At 44.4% G+C, this 13,377-nt stretch overlaps 1 protein-coding gene across 4 annotated transcripts in view; it reads left to right on the top strand.

The window, feature by feature from the left end:
* PTPRR (protein tyrosine phosphatase receptor type R) overlaps positions 1–13,377 on the top strand; it is a 133,732-nt gene that overhangs the window by 50,661 nt on the left and 69,694 nt on the right. For 3 of the 4 annotated variants that reach the window (XM_033950704.1, XM_033950703.1, XM_033950705.1), the window contains exons 1-3: positions 1,192–1,285; positions 2,755–2,868; positions 5,395–5,550. In XM_033950704.1, coding sequence (XP_033806595.1) covers positions 1,235–1,285; positions 2,755–2,868; positions 5,395–5,550 — 321 coding nt within the window. In that variant the 5' untranslated portion in view covers positions 1,192–1,234. Of the gene's footprint in view, positions 1–1,191; positions 1,286–2,754; positions 2,869–5,394; positions 5,551–13,377 lie in introns of those variants that run through there. The other variant, XM_033950706.1, reaches the window with a different exon arrangement.

Raw genomic sequence — 13,377 nt, 5'->3', positions numbered from 1 at the left:
TTTGCACTGGACCCTGTAATAATGCTTTGATTAGTTGGTTTTATCTTCTAGGTATGAAGAGAGTAGATCGGGAGGGTGGGGCATTAGATAAACCAGAAGAACAGAAAGATCCTTTGGATAATTTAACTGCCTTTTTAGAAACCACTCAAGATGAGATATCTGATCGCGCTACCCTGGTTACCTTCTCCTCTGAGAACGATAAAGAGTGTTTAGTTTTGGGGAAACAAAACCATTTCCTGTTTTGTGGCCAGAAATTACAAATGTTTCCGGCTGTTTCTAGAGCAACCCAGGCTAGGAGAAAACAGTTTCTTCAGTATAAATCTCAAGTTTTGACATTGGGTGCTACTTTTTTCCTGAAATTTCCAGCCAAGAGTATGATTGCTTATTTAAAGGTGTCTTATTGGGTGGGGGGGGGGAGGGGGGTTCAGCCTGATCAGTTAGAGAGATTCCTGTTAGATTAAGAGGCTGTTGCTGAAAATAAAAATGTGGAATATTGATGTTACAACAAAGGAGTTGTGAGGATGAGAGGTCCATAATCCAGCCACGGGTGTGCAGTTCAAAGTCCACTTTATTGATAATAGCACTGCGAGGACTTGAAGACTCGACACTGACAGTGTTTTGGCATCTGTGCCTTTGTCAAGAGTCTATTGAGCCGTGACAAGTTAAAAACAATAATAAAAATAATATGAAGCACATAATATCAACTAATAAAATCATAATTAATAAAATCACATCAAGCCAACAAAACAAAACAAAATATATATATATATATATATATATATATATATATGAATTATTGAACAAAGAATGATAAAATTAATTTTAGACTCTTGACAAAGGCACAGATGCTGAAACACTGTCAGTGTCGAGTCTTGTCCTTTGTCGTGCCTTGATTGTCTCGTCGTTGAGGCCTCCTTTGGCTCCCTTTTTGGAAAATTGATGTTACACAGTCAAATATTTCCCGTGATGATTTGAAGATTTAAATATTCTTTCCTTCTCTCTCCCATGATGCGGACTCTTTTATATTTGCTTTATAATTTGAGTTTATTATGTATGATCGTAATCAAATAAAAAAAAAAGAAAATGGCCACTCAGATGGCCTTGAAGGACAGAGGAATAGCTCCCTGGTTAGAGCCAAGGGACACAGGTTCAAATTCCACTGTGACTATTTTATTTTTTTTTTTTGTAAAAGTGATCCCTCCAGGAAAAGAAGAAAAGTACCTACTCTGCCTGAATGTACACCATTTCAATAACCTTCAGGCTTCCGGGTGTCTTATATCTTCAGGTATATTTAGTGTGACCATATTGAAAGGACACATTTGAAAGGACATAAGTTTTCTGTCTCTGTCTGTGCTGGAGGTAATCAAACACTTGATGTTTGGGAAGAGGCCATTTAATCTTGTTAATGAAGTTAGTTGTTTGGAGACAATAGAGGTTCGACCCCCCCCCCCCCCCCTGCCATGTACCGGTTGAGAGTGATAAGGGAAGCTTTTAACACCTTTAGATTTAAACAATGAAGTACATATCCTGCTCACGCACCCCCTCCCCTCTCTTGTCCATCCCCTTTTCCTGTGATGGTTACCACTGACCCATGTAAAAAGATATATAAATGGATGTACACTGATAATAAAACAGGCAATCTCTTTAGGACACTGTCTGCGTATCTTTTCTCTCTAAGGAGAATGCCTCCGGATATCCGTACTCAGGAGACAGGGTGTGGGCAGGGCGGTTTCGGGACCAAGAAACGGACCAGATTCGTTTCACATATGGCTCCAGAAAAAAGGGGACGGATTGAGACATCCGGGTTTTACTTCCATTGAAAGCAATGGAAGTAAGGAGAACAGATTGAGACATCATCTTGTTTGCTTTCAATGGAAGTAAAACCCGGATGTCTCAATCCGTCCCCTTTTTTCTGGAGCCATATGGTCACACTAGGTATACTAAATATTTTTCTGTTCCTGGAGGGAGCCCCAGAAAAAAATTGAACAGAATTACAGTGGGTTTTCATTTTGCATCTCTTAATTTACAATCCACTGCACTAACCACTAGGGCCAGGATTTTCAAAAACCCGCATTAAAAAGCGACAGTCTGCTACCACAGCCGTTTTGATACCGAATCTAAAAACCCAAGTCATTCTTTAAAAAATCACGCACGCAAATAAGATCGGCGGACAGCAGTGAAGATTTCCTATATTTGCAGGGTAAGACGTCAGGGTAAGGGGATTTGATATACCACCTTTCTGTGGTACAATCAAAGTAGTAGACTTTTCTGCTTTTCACCGCTTGTGAGTGGTTCAGGGAGGCCTGGGGGGTAGTGAGGGCAAATGTTTATATTTATGTTGATTAAAATTAGATATACCACTGAAGCTTATGACAGTTCTCTCTTCAATTTTAAATTGAAATATAACATATTCATGCATTAGGTAATAGAAATCAATATGCCACATCAAAGATTAAATAAGAAAAGTTAGATAAAGAAAAACTTCATACAAAACAAAATTTAAATGGTTATATTTCCCCTATAAGCCCACAAACTTATGACAGTTCTCAGCAGCTTTACAATAAAAATGTAAAATAAATAGAAAAGGAACTACATAAAAATATAGGACACACACCCACCAAACAAACTTGTATATGAAGGAGGATCAACCATAATCTCCCTTTGGATGTCAGTAGATATGATCTTTTTGGGCTATTCTCTCACCAAAAGCCAATTGGAAAAAGTCTACAATTTCAGTCTTTCTACTTGTTTTAGACTTTGCAAATGGACGTGAACAAACTCAATTCCACATTGCTTCGGATCTTTCGTCAAGGCGTGGCTGCAGCTCTAGGGGTACCACCACAGCAAGTCCACATCAATCATCTTAATGTAAGTAAAACATCTGGCAGATACAGAATTAAGATTGCAGCACACTATGGCCTACGCTAAAAAAAATATGGTGGAAAAGACTGTGCTCCGGCAATGTACACTGCACTGTATATTATTTAATAATATCATAGAAACGCCAAATCATATGTATAACATGCATACGATATCGCCTTTGTTTCTTTTTCTTCATCGCCACATAGTGCAGTCTGTATTTGGGGTCCTTAGGTTCCTAAAGTCTGTCCCTTGGTTCTATTCCTTCCTGTTTTATTTTAATAATTATAATACAGTGGTACCTCGGAATCCGAACGCCCCAGAACTCGAACGATTTGAAATCTGAACTTTTTTTTTCTTCATTTTTGCCCCGGAATCCGAACGCTGCTTTGGAATCCGAACTGAAAGCAGTGCTCAGCCCAAAGCTTCCCCTCTGACGCAGCTTCCTGTTTCCGCCTGGGAGGGAAGCTTTGGGCTGAACACCACTTGCAGCTGCCGTTCCCGATCTTGCTGTCTTGTCGCTGGGGATCCCGAATCCGATCTTGCTGCCTCTGCTACTGGGGGTCCCGATCTTGCTGCCTCTGCTGCTGGGGGTCCCGATCATGCTGCCTCTGCTGTTGGGGGGGTCCCGAGCTTGCTGTTTCTGCCAGGTAGGCCCGATCTTGCAGAGTTTGTGGGACCAAGGAACGGATTAATCCAGTTTCTATTCTTTTCAATGGGAAAAATTGTCTTGGAACTCGAACGGGGTTCTGGAACGGATTAAGTTTGGATTCCAAGGTACCACTGTAGTTCAGGGACTATGAATTTTTCACTCCTGGCTTCTCCAGTTAGTCATCTTCAACCTGCTCAATATTTTCTTCTTTTTCTGTGGGTGAGGATTTTGGAGGTGGGGAGGGAGAGGGAATGGTATTGAACAGTTGACATGGCTTGTGCTTAATATTGGCCTACTATTGAGACAGACATGGGGGAAGCTACTGCTTGCCCTGGGATTGGTAGCATGGAATGGGATTCCGGAACCCTGTTACTCTTTAGGGTTTTGGAATGTTGGTATTCTTTGGGGATTCCGCATGGAATGTTGCTACTATTTGGGTTTCTGCCAGGTACTTCTGACCTGGATTGGCCTCTGTTGGAAGCAGGAAACTGGACTAGGCGGACCATTGGCCTTATCCCGTCGGGCTGTTCTTATTTATTACAACTGTTATGCATGGTGTTTGATTAAAAATTGCAATTATAAATCACTGTGTTAAATTTAATGAAATTAATTCAGGTCTGATCCAAATATTTAATAATCTGAACTTCGATAGGTTGAAGTGTCATGTCAGTTTTTGCAGATGTAAAATACTAGAAGGTAATATGTTATCGCTGAATATCCCAGAGAAGAGCCAAGCCACAAGCTGCTTGGGATTTTTCAGGATGGGACCAGCAAACATATGAATAGCCTTACTGGGTCAGACCAGTGGTCCATCTAGTCCTCAAGGTGGCCAATCCAGGTCATTAGTACCTGGCTAAAACCCCAAAAGTAGCTAAGGTGTAGATCAGTGGTTCCCAACCCTGTCCTGGAGGACCACAAGGCCAATCGGGTTTTCAGGCTAGCCCTAATGAATATGCATGAGAGAGATTTGCATATAATGGAAATGTCAGGCATGTAAATCTGCTCCATGCATATTCATTAGGGCTAGCCTGAAAACCCGATTGGCCTGGTGGTCCTCCAGGACAGGGTTGGGAACCACTGGTGTAGATAATTCACAGTTTACCCTGCTCTAGAGAATGACACAGGGTCAAATTTATCCCCCCAGGACCTCAGTTTCCCCGTTCCGTCCCCACAATTTTTGTCGCTGTCCCTGCCCCATTCCTGTAAGCTCTGCCTTAACCACACAAGTCTTGAACACTTATGATTTTAAAGTGTTTGAGGCTTGTGAGGATGACGACGGAGCTTAGGCATTGGTGGAATGAGGCATTATGACATCACAATCTGAGCTCTAGAATGTTGCTACTTAGGATTTTAAAGGGTTTGAGGCTTGTGCGGATGAGGACAGAGCTTAGGCATTGGTGGAATGAGGCATTGTGACATCACAATCTGAGCTCTAGAATGTTACTATTTAGGATTTTAAAGGGTTTGAGGCTTGTGCGGATGAGGACAGAGCTTAGGCATTGGTGGAATGAGGCATTGTGACATCACAATCTGAGCTCTAGAATGTTGCTATTTAGGATTTTAAAGCATTTGAGGCTTGTGCGGATGGCAGTTTGGAGGCAGGGACAGGAAACATACTCGCCGGGACGTGATGGGGAAAATAAGTTCCGATGAGGAAAAGTTTGTCCTCATGTCATTCTCTACCCTGCACCTGCTGGTTCTCCTGAACCTCCAATCACCTCGATATGATGGGTTTTGAGTCTGTCGTCCCCCTCACTGAGGTGAAGGAAGTCAATTATTGCCTTATTATTTCCTTATTTCAAAAACAATCAAAAATAAAATCACAGCTTGTCTAACTGTTCCAAAATATTTTCTATACATTTCTAACATGTTCATTTTACCAGGGAAAGATCAATTGTGTGGAACTGTTTGTGTCTCCACTAAACGGAAAACGGGGTTCCACCGATGCTCTGTCTTCTGAAGACGTGTTGAATGCCCTCAATATTAATATTTTGCACCAACGCTTGACCCAGTTTGGGATTATTGAAGTCTCCTCTGAGGTAAGTTGTTTTGTTTTTTGTTTTTTTTGTTAAGCAAAAGTTTTAAGAGTGTGATTTGTTTGTTTTGGAGTGGAGGAGCAGCCAAACGATTAACGCCGCAAGCTAAGAACCAGGGGAGCTGAATTCAGTTCCCGCTAGGGTTCCTCGGGCCCCTAGGCAAGCATTTTACAAAGCTGCAGTAGAAATTGGCCGTAGTGCATCCTTACGTGTGTCTTTCCTGCACTCTTAAGCCAGTAAAAAGGCTTTTTCCTATGATTTTCATTAAGGGTCATGCCTTAACCAGGTCCCTACACGCTTCTAAGTTTTCCAAGTTGTATTTAAAATTTGATATACCTAGGGTTACCAGACATCTGGATTTTACCAGACATGTCCTCCTTTTGAAGACATGTCCGGGGTTCGGACTAGAGGTCTGCACGGGAACAGGGATCGCGGGAATCCCGCGGATCCCACGGGGGTCCCGTGGGAATCCCCCCTAACCCACGGGACTCCCAAGGGGACCCCCCCTCTAGCTAATGGGACTCCCACGGGGATGGAAAGCTTTGGAAGCAGGGTTCGTCCATATAATATAAAGGACACGTCAGCCTTAGTAAAAGAGGGGGTTTATATGTTAATTACCTGAACAGAAAACAAAAAAAGGGTTCCACCAAAGAGATTCCACAAGGAAAACAGCAGCGCAAACACAAAAGAAACTGTGGAATTGATGATCCTGTCAGAAGTAATTGCTGCTTTTTATGGGGACAGGCGGGGATGGAGGGAATTCCTTGCGGGGACTGGTGGGGATGGAGAGGATCCTGGCGGAGACGGGTGGGGACGGAGAGGATCCTGACGGGGATGGTGAGGATCCTGGCGGGGACGGAAAGGATCCTGTCGGAGACGGGTGGGGATGGGTGGGATTTCTGTCCCCACGCAACTCTGTAGTTCGGATGGCTTTTCTAAACCCGGCACTTTGTCCTGGTTTTGAAAAGTTTTCCTTCACACAGTAGAGCATCTGTGCATGCGCATATATAACGAAATGACGTCACGCGTATGTGATGTCATCGTGACACATCTGCGCTTGCTTGGATGTCCTGCCCGATGAGAGCAGGCAGCGGAGGGCGGGGCTGGGAAAGGATTGGGGCGTGACCAGAGCGTGACAGGGCGGGGATGGGTGGAACTGGGCGGGCCTGGGGGGGCGGGTCTAGGGTGGTCCAGATTATCCAGATGGAAAATCTGTTAACCCTAGGCATACGGCTTAAAAAGGTTGTCTAAGTGGTGTACAGAGTCATAAACCGAAAATCTTGGGGGGGGGGGGGGACATAATTTAGACCAGCGTTCTTTAACCGCCGGTCCGTGGACCGTTGCTGGTCCGCAGAAATTTTCTGCCGGTCCACAGGGCCGGCACGTCCATCGGGCCCAAGACACCGTTCTTCAGCCGCCAGTCCACGGTGTGATCAACACGGCATCTTTGGGCGGGCTCCCTGAGTGCTGCAGTACACAAAGCCGTGGGAAAAGGCTCTTATGCGCGACAGGTGCCTGAACCGGAAGCTTTCCCTCTGACATCGCAACATCAGAGGGAAGGCTTTAAGATGATGCACGGGACACGCGCGAGGAGCCGCTGCCCACAGCTTTGTGCAATGCAGCACTCAGGGAGCCGGCCTGAAGACGCCGCATTGATCGCACAGTGGACCAGCCCAAACATAACACCAGGGGGTAGGCCAGAAGGCAAGGCACATGGAGGGAGAGAGACAACAACGGTAAGGGAAATGCTTTTATTTAGCAATTGATTTGTCTGTTCAGGAAGAAATGCATTTGTTTCTTTTCCTCTGGGGTTGTACTGCTTGCAGAGTCTTGCATCTTAGGGTTTGTTTGTATATATTTTAGTTTTTGGTCCCGTATTTGTATGGGGTTATCTGTTTTCTGGTAGGAATGAATGCTAAAAAGCATACAGCGTGCTTTGTGTATTTTAATTTTGTGGTTAACCATTATGTGTTGTTAATACAATTATATTGTGTGTGTATATATGAAAAATGAGTGGAAAAAATGGTGTTACTATTATGGGGGCGGGGTCTGGGGAGGAGATTGGGTGAAGATTGACACGACTTAGCCCAGTGTTCTTCAACTGTCGGTTTGCGGACCGGTGCCAGTCCACAAAATAATTATTTTATTTCTGTCGGTCCAAAGGTGTCAAAAGGTTGAAGAACACTGATTTTAGACAACAGTCAAATGACATATTGAAACATGAGGGATAGGGAGAGAAATACAATTTATAATAGGAGAGAAGAACGATAAAGGTCAATACAGTCGGAAGGGGCTATGCTCTTCCTTCTCTCGGAGGTCTGAGGATCCTTAAATAGGAAGGTCTTTAGATTTATTTTAAATTTGTCCCTAGGTGTTTCTTTCCGAAAGTGTAGGGCAGGGGTAGGGACTCTGGTCCTCGAGAGCCGTATTCCAGTCGGGTTTTCAGGATTTCCCCAATGAATGTGCATGAGATCTGTTTGCATGCACTGCTTTCAATGCACATTCATTGGGGAAATCCTGAAAACCCGACTGGAATACGGCTCTCGAGGACCGGAGTTCCCTACCCCTGGTGTAGGGGGTAAAGAGTTCCACAGTGTAGGGGCTGTAACAGAGAAAATCTTCTTTCTAGTGTGTTGTAAAAGAGATGGCGTAGAGAAGGGATATTAAGGAGGTGTTGGTTACTGGAGCGGAGTAGGATGAATAGTCTGGGGCAGGGATCTTAAAGTCCCTCCTTGAGGGCCGCAATCCAGTCTGGTTTTCAGGATTTCCCCAATGAATATGCATTGAAAGCAGTGCATGCAAATAGATCTCATGCATATTCATTGGGGAAATCCTGAAAACCCGACTGGATTGCGGCCCTCGAGGAGGGACTTTGAGACCCCTGGTCTGGGGGAGTGCTAGTTTAGCCTTGAAGGTGCAGTGCAATTGCACTATTAACGAAATAGTGTCCCGTTCGGGATCAGCTTTCTTAATTGCTTCACAAGAGGCTGTGCTTGTTTCAGTCTGTGCTCAAAGCCGCCGATGGTGGCCATCTTTTCACGGTCTGAGCAACCGTTTCGTCCGGGCACTGTTAAACAGTATTGGCGTGAAGCCATGTGTAGAGCATTCAGATAACAAAGCAGTGTTTTAGTTCCTTACAGTTGCTGGGCACACGTTACATAGAAACATAGAAACTGACGTCAGAAAAGGGCCACGGCCCATCTAGTCTGCCCATACCAATGTCCCACCCCCTAACTCCCTCCATGAAGAGATCCCACGTGCCAATCCCATCTTTTCTTAAAATCTGGCACGCTGCTGGCCTCAATTACCTCTAGTGGAAGACTATTCCAGTGATCAACCACTCTTTCGGTGGAGAAATATTTTCTGGTGTCACCATGAAATTTCCCACCCCTGAGTTTCAACGGATGCCCTATTGTTGCCGTGGGACTTTTAAGAAAAAAGAGATCTTCCTCCACCTCGATATGGCCCGTGACATATTTGAACGTCTCGATCATGTCTCCCCTCTCTCTGCGTTCCTCGAGTGAGTAAAGCTGCAACTTATCCAGCCGTTCCTCATCCTTGAGTCCTGAGACCATCCGGGTGGCCATTCTCTGAACCGACTCAGTTCTCCGCACATCTTTGTGATAATGTGGCCTCCAGAATTGTACACAGTATTCCAGATAGGGTCTCACCATGGATCTGTACAAAGGCATTATGACCTCGGGCTTACGGCTGACGAAGCTCCTACGGATACAACCTATGGTTTGTCTAGCTTTGGATGAAGCTTTCTCCACTTGATTGGCAGTCTTCATGTCTTCACTAATGATCACCCCCAAGTCTCGTTCTGCTACAGTCCTTGCTAGGGTCTCACCATTTAGGGTGTAAGACGTGCATGGATTTTTGCTGCCAAGGTGCATGACCTTGCAGTTTTTGGCATTGAAACATAGTTGCCAGGTCCTGGACCAATGCTCCAGTAGGAGTAGGTCAAGCGTCATACTGTTGGGTATTGAGCCTTTGTCAGGCACTGTGCTTTTGTCTGTTGTGCTCTTGCTCTTGCGCCTAACCCAGCTTAGTAAAGGAGCGCCTTAATCTTCCATTGCCCCCCCAAAAAAAAGTAATACGTAAATTATTTAAGCCACTTTTATTACACATATACGGCCTCTTTTACAAAGCCGTGCTAGTGGCTGCTGTGCGCTAATGGCCCGAAGCCCATAGAGAATTAAAGGGCTTCAGGGGTATTTCCACGCGGCAGCTGAGATTAAATGATTTAAACAAGGATCGCCTTACAGGTCATGGACTTGATGGGCCGCCGCGGGAGCGGACTGCTGGGCGCGATGGACCTCTGGTCTGACCCAGCGGAGGCAACTTCTTATGTTCTTAAAAGAAGCCGAAAGTGTCGCAATCTTTAAATATTTATGGGAATCCCTACCAACGTTGGCTCTGGCAAACGGCCACTTAGATAAGTGTTGCTGTTCTCTCTTTTTTATCTAGTATTTTGCAAACGTATATCATTTCTTTATTTATAAAATGTCCAGCTACATTGAGTGAGGTAGATTTAAGGGTGGGGTGGAGGATCATTGTAGATGATTTATATCGGTGTTCTTCAACCACCGGTCCACAGAAATTTCCTGCCGGTCCACAGGGCCGGCACGTGCATCAGGCCCAAAACAGTGTTCTTCAACCGCCGGTCCATGGTATGATCAATGCGGTGTTATCTTCGAGCCAGCTCCCTCTTCATCACTGATTCAGTGCGCAAAGCCATGGGCAGTGGATCCTACGCACGTCCCGCGCCTGAACCGGAAGCCTTCTCTCTGACGTTGCAACGTCGGAGGGAAGGCTTCCAGATGAGGTACGGGACGCTCAAGGAGCCGCTGCCCGCAGCTTTGTGCACTGCATCAGTGAGGAAGAGGGAGCTGGCCTGAAGATAACACCGGGGGCAGCATAAAATGGCCAGGCGGGAGCAGGCCAGAAGGTAAGGCATAGCATGGAGGGAGGGAGACAACAAAGGTAGGGGGGAATGATTTTGTTTTTGAATTTAGTGGCTTAAATAATGGATGTATTTTCCCCCATAAAACCCTTTTTGTTAATGTGATTTTTGTGGGTTGGATATCTGGTAAAGTGATCCGCATTGTTTCTATGGTCAATCTTCCATCGCCCCAGGTACAAAAACTGAGATTGTGAGCCCGCTACGAATAGAGAACGTACTGGCATACAAGACTAAACGCTATATATGACACCCCAAAAAATTGTTGCTGAAAAAACCCCACTCGGTGCTAAGGTAGGTGCGATGTGTAGAATAGTGCGTATGCCTGAGACCCAGGCCTAGCTTTAGACGTGGCCATTTGCACCAACTGAAGTGTGGCGCAAACCCTCCGGGCTATATTAGGTTCAGATCTCCCTTTTTCTATAACTATACATGTAAACTGAGGGAACACGACTGCCATTTCTGCAGCCCCTTTCTTGACTTACACATAAAATTTAGGTGCGGATTCCACCCCTAAATTTATGCACGTATATTTTAATGGAAATATATTAACTTTGACCGTTTTATCTTATAAATTATAATGATTGAGTCATTCACCAATCAGAATGATCGCAAAAAAAAAAACCAAAAAAACGATGCTGGGCAGACTTGCGCAAAAAAGTCCTCATTAAATTTTTCGAATCTTCGTAGAATAAAAATATTGAGTACCACCTGGTCGCCTTCTCTGGTTTTCTCTGTGTAGGATTGTGCGCGGCATTCCTTGCAATCTTAGACTCTAGCGGTTGGCTAGTCCACCTATTTGCCAAGAAAGGTCAAATTCTACGCGAGAACGCGCTTTCTTTTATTAGGCTCCGGCATTGTGGGTCTCGGCTCCTCCCCAACTTCAGCTTGAACCAAATAAGAGTATTTTAGGAAAGGTTTAAAAGCACATTTTTCTTTTTGTACATTAGCATTTTTAGGGCCATGAAATTTGGGAGTTCATAGGGCCTGGTGTGTATTGATTTTTTTTTTAAATGTTTGTTTTGTTTTCTTTTAATTTTATGACTTCTGTTACTTTTTTAATTTTCTTTACCTTTAGATTTTACCTGATGAAGGAGCTTCTAGATATTAGGATTGTTTGTTAATTGTATGGGTTGTATTATCTTTTAGTTGCAGCTAGCCGGGTCTAGAGCTCGCATGTTTTCGCGTGTGGGTCCTCGAGAGTGGAATAAACTTCCGGGATATTTATGACAGCAATCTAGTTTGACTAGTTTTAAGAAAATGTTGAAGAAACATCTCTTCTGTAAGATGAAATATGGCACTTGATTTAGAGTTTTTTGATGCAAGACTCTGGTAGCCTCTTTGTAATTTTAGGAGGCTTTACTTTGTTATTATTGTGTTATATTGATGTTTGATTTGTTCTGTTGTATGTGATTCTGTTTGTATGTGTAGTTTACTGTGACCCGCCTTGGGAAAGGCAGGGTATAAATAAAGAAATACAGTACAACCTTGGTTTGCGAGCATAATTCGTTCCGAAACCATACTTGTAATCCAAAACGCTCTTATATCAAAGCAAATTTCCCCATAAGAAATAGTGGAAACTCAGACGATTCGTTCCACAACCCAAAAACTTTAATACAAAATACTGTATACGTACTCGTATCGCAAGACCTCGCTCGTTTAGAACAGTCACTGCACTCCCGCAGCATCGGAGAGAGAAGAACTATCGGCTCAGTTGTGATGATGTGACGCGTGTATACTGTATGTACTCGTATTGCAAGACATTGCTTGTTTATCAAGTTAAAACTTAATTAAATGTTTTTCTTGTCTTGCAAAAACACTTGCAAACCAAGGTTTTATTGTACAAATTTTTATTGATGGTAACAAAATTACAGCCATCAAATTTAGCAAAGCATTGTGCAAGGCAGCAATCCAGAAGAAAACAACCATCAACCGTATTTATATAAAGTATAACTCTATCTCAGGGTTGTATTATCTTAACCCAGTGTGTCGCACACGTTGTAAGCCGCGGCACACTAATCTCGGGGCCGCGCGGCTGGAGGGCATCCGGAAAAGCGCAGACGTAGACACCATGATGTCACGCATGTGTGTGATGTCATTACGTCAATGCCCGCTCATGCGCAGATGTCCTTCTGCCGCGGCCCCTGAGCCTCCTATTACTGCCGGAGGTGCTGCAGGAGGAGAGGTGAGGAGAAGGAGCAGACTGACTACGGGGCGCGTTTTTCACCGCCAGAGGCACGTCCTGTAAGCAGTCCACCAGCGCTTCTCCTCCTCGTCGGCGTCTCACGGCGCACCTGGCATCTGCCACGGCACATACACTGTCTTAACCATTTGATTGTCACCTGCTTTGGTTGGTTTATACCAGAAGGGTGGTATTATCAAATACTTAAATAAAATAAGATTTATAACAAGGAACCCAGTACCGGTCTTTCTGGATTCTGATGCTGCAACACAATAAGCAAGGCCAGATGAAATACTGATGCAAACATGGAAATCTTGTGCTGGCACTTCTAAATTGCTGCCAAATAGAGATTTGGACAGTGGCATACCGTGAATTAGCAAGTACTTGTACTGTAAAGTCATCTCCTCACATAGAGCCAGGTTTTTCTTTTTTTTGTTGCGGATTGAGCTTGTTCTAAGATGCTCAAGGGCGCTTTTCCCCCTATGGCATGAGCCATAAGAACATAAGCAGTGCCTCCACTGGGTCAGACCCGAGGTCCATCATGCCCAGCAGTCCGCTCACGTGACGGCCCAACAAATCCAGGACCTGTGCAGAAATCCTCTATCTATACCCCTCTATCCCCTTTTCCAGCAGGAAATTGTCCAATCCTTTCTTAAACCCCAGTACCGTACTCTGCCCTATTACG

This window comes from Geotrypetes seraphini, chromosome 7 (genome assembly GCF_902459505.1).
Source record: "Geotrypetes seraphini chromosome 7, aGeoSer1.1, whole genome shotgun sequence".
Lineage (NCBI taxonomy): Eukaryota > Metazoa > Chordata > Amphibia > Gymnophiona > Dermophiidae > Geotrypetes > Geotrypetes seraphini.
This window is presented reverse-complemented; position numbering and strand designations above follow the sequence as displayed.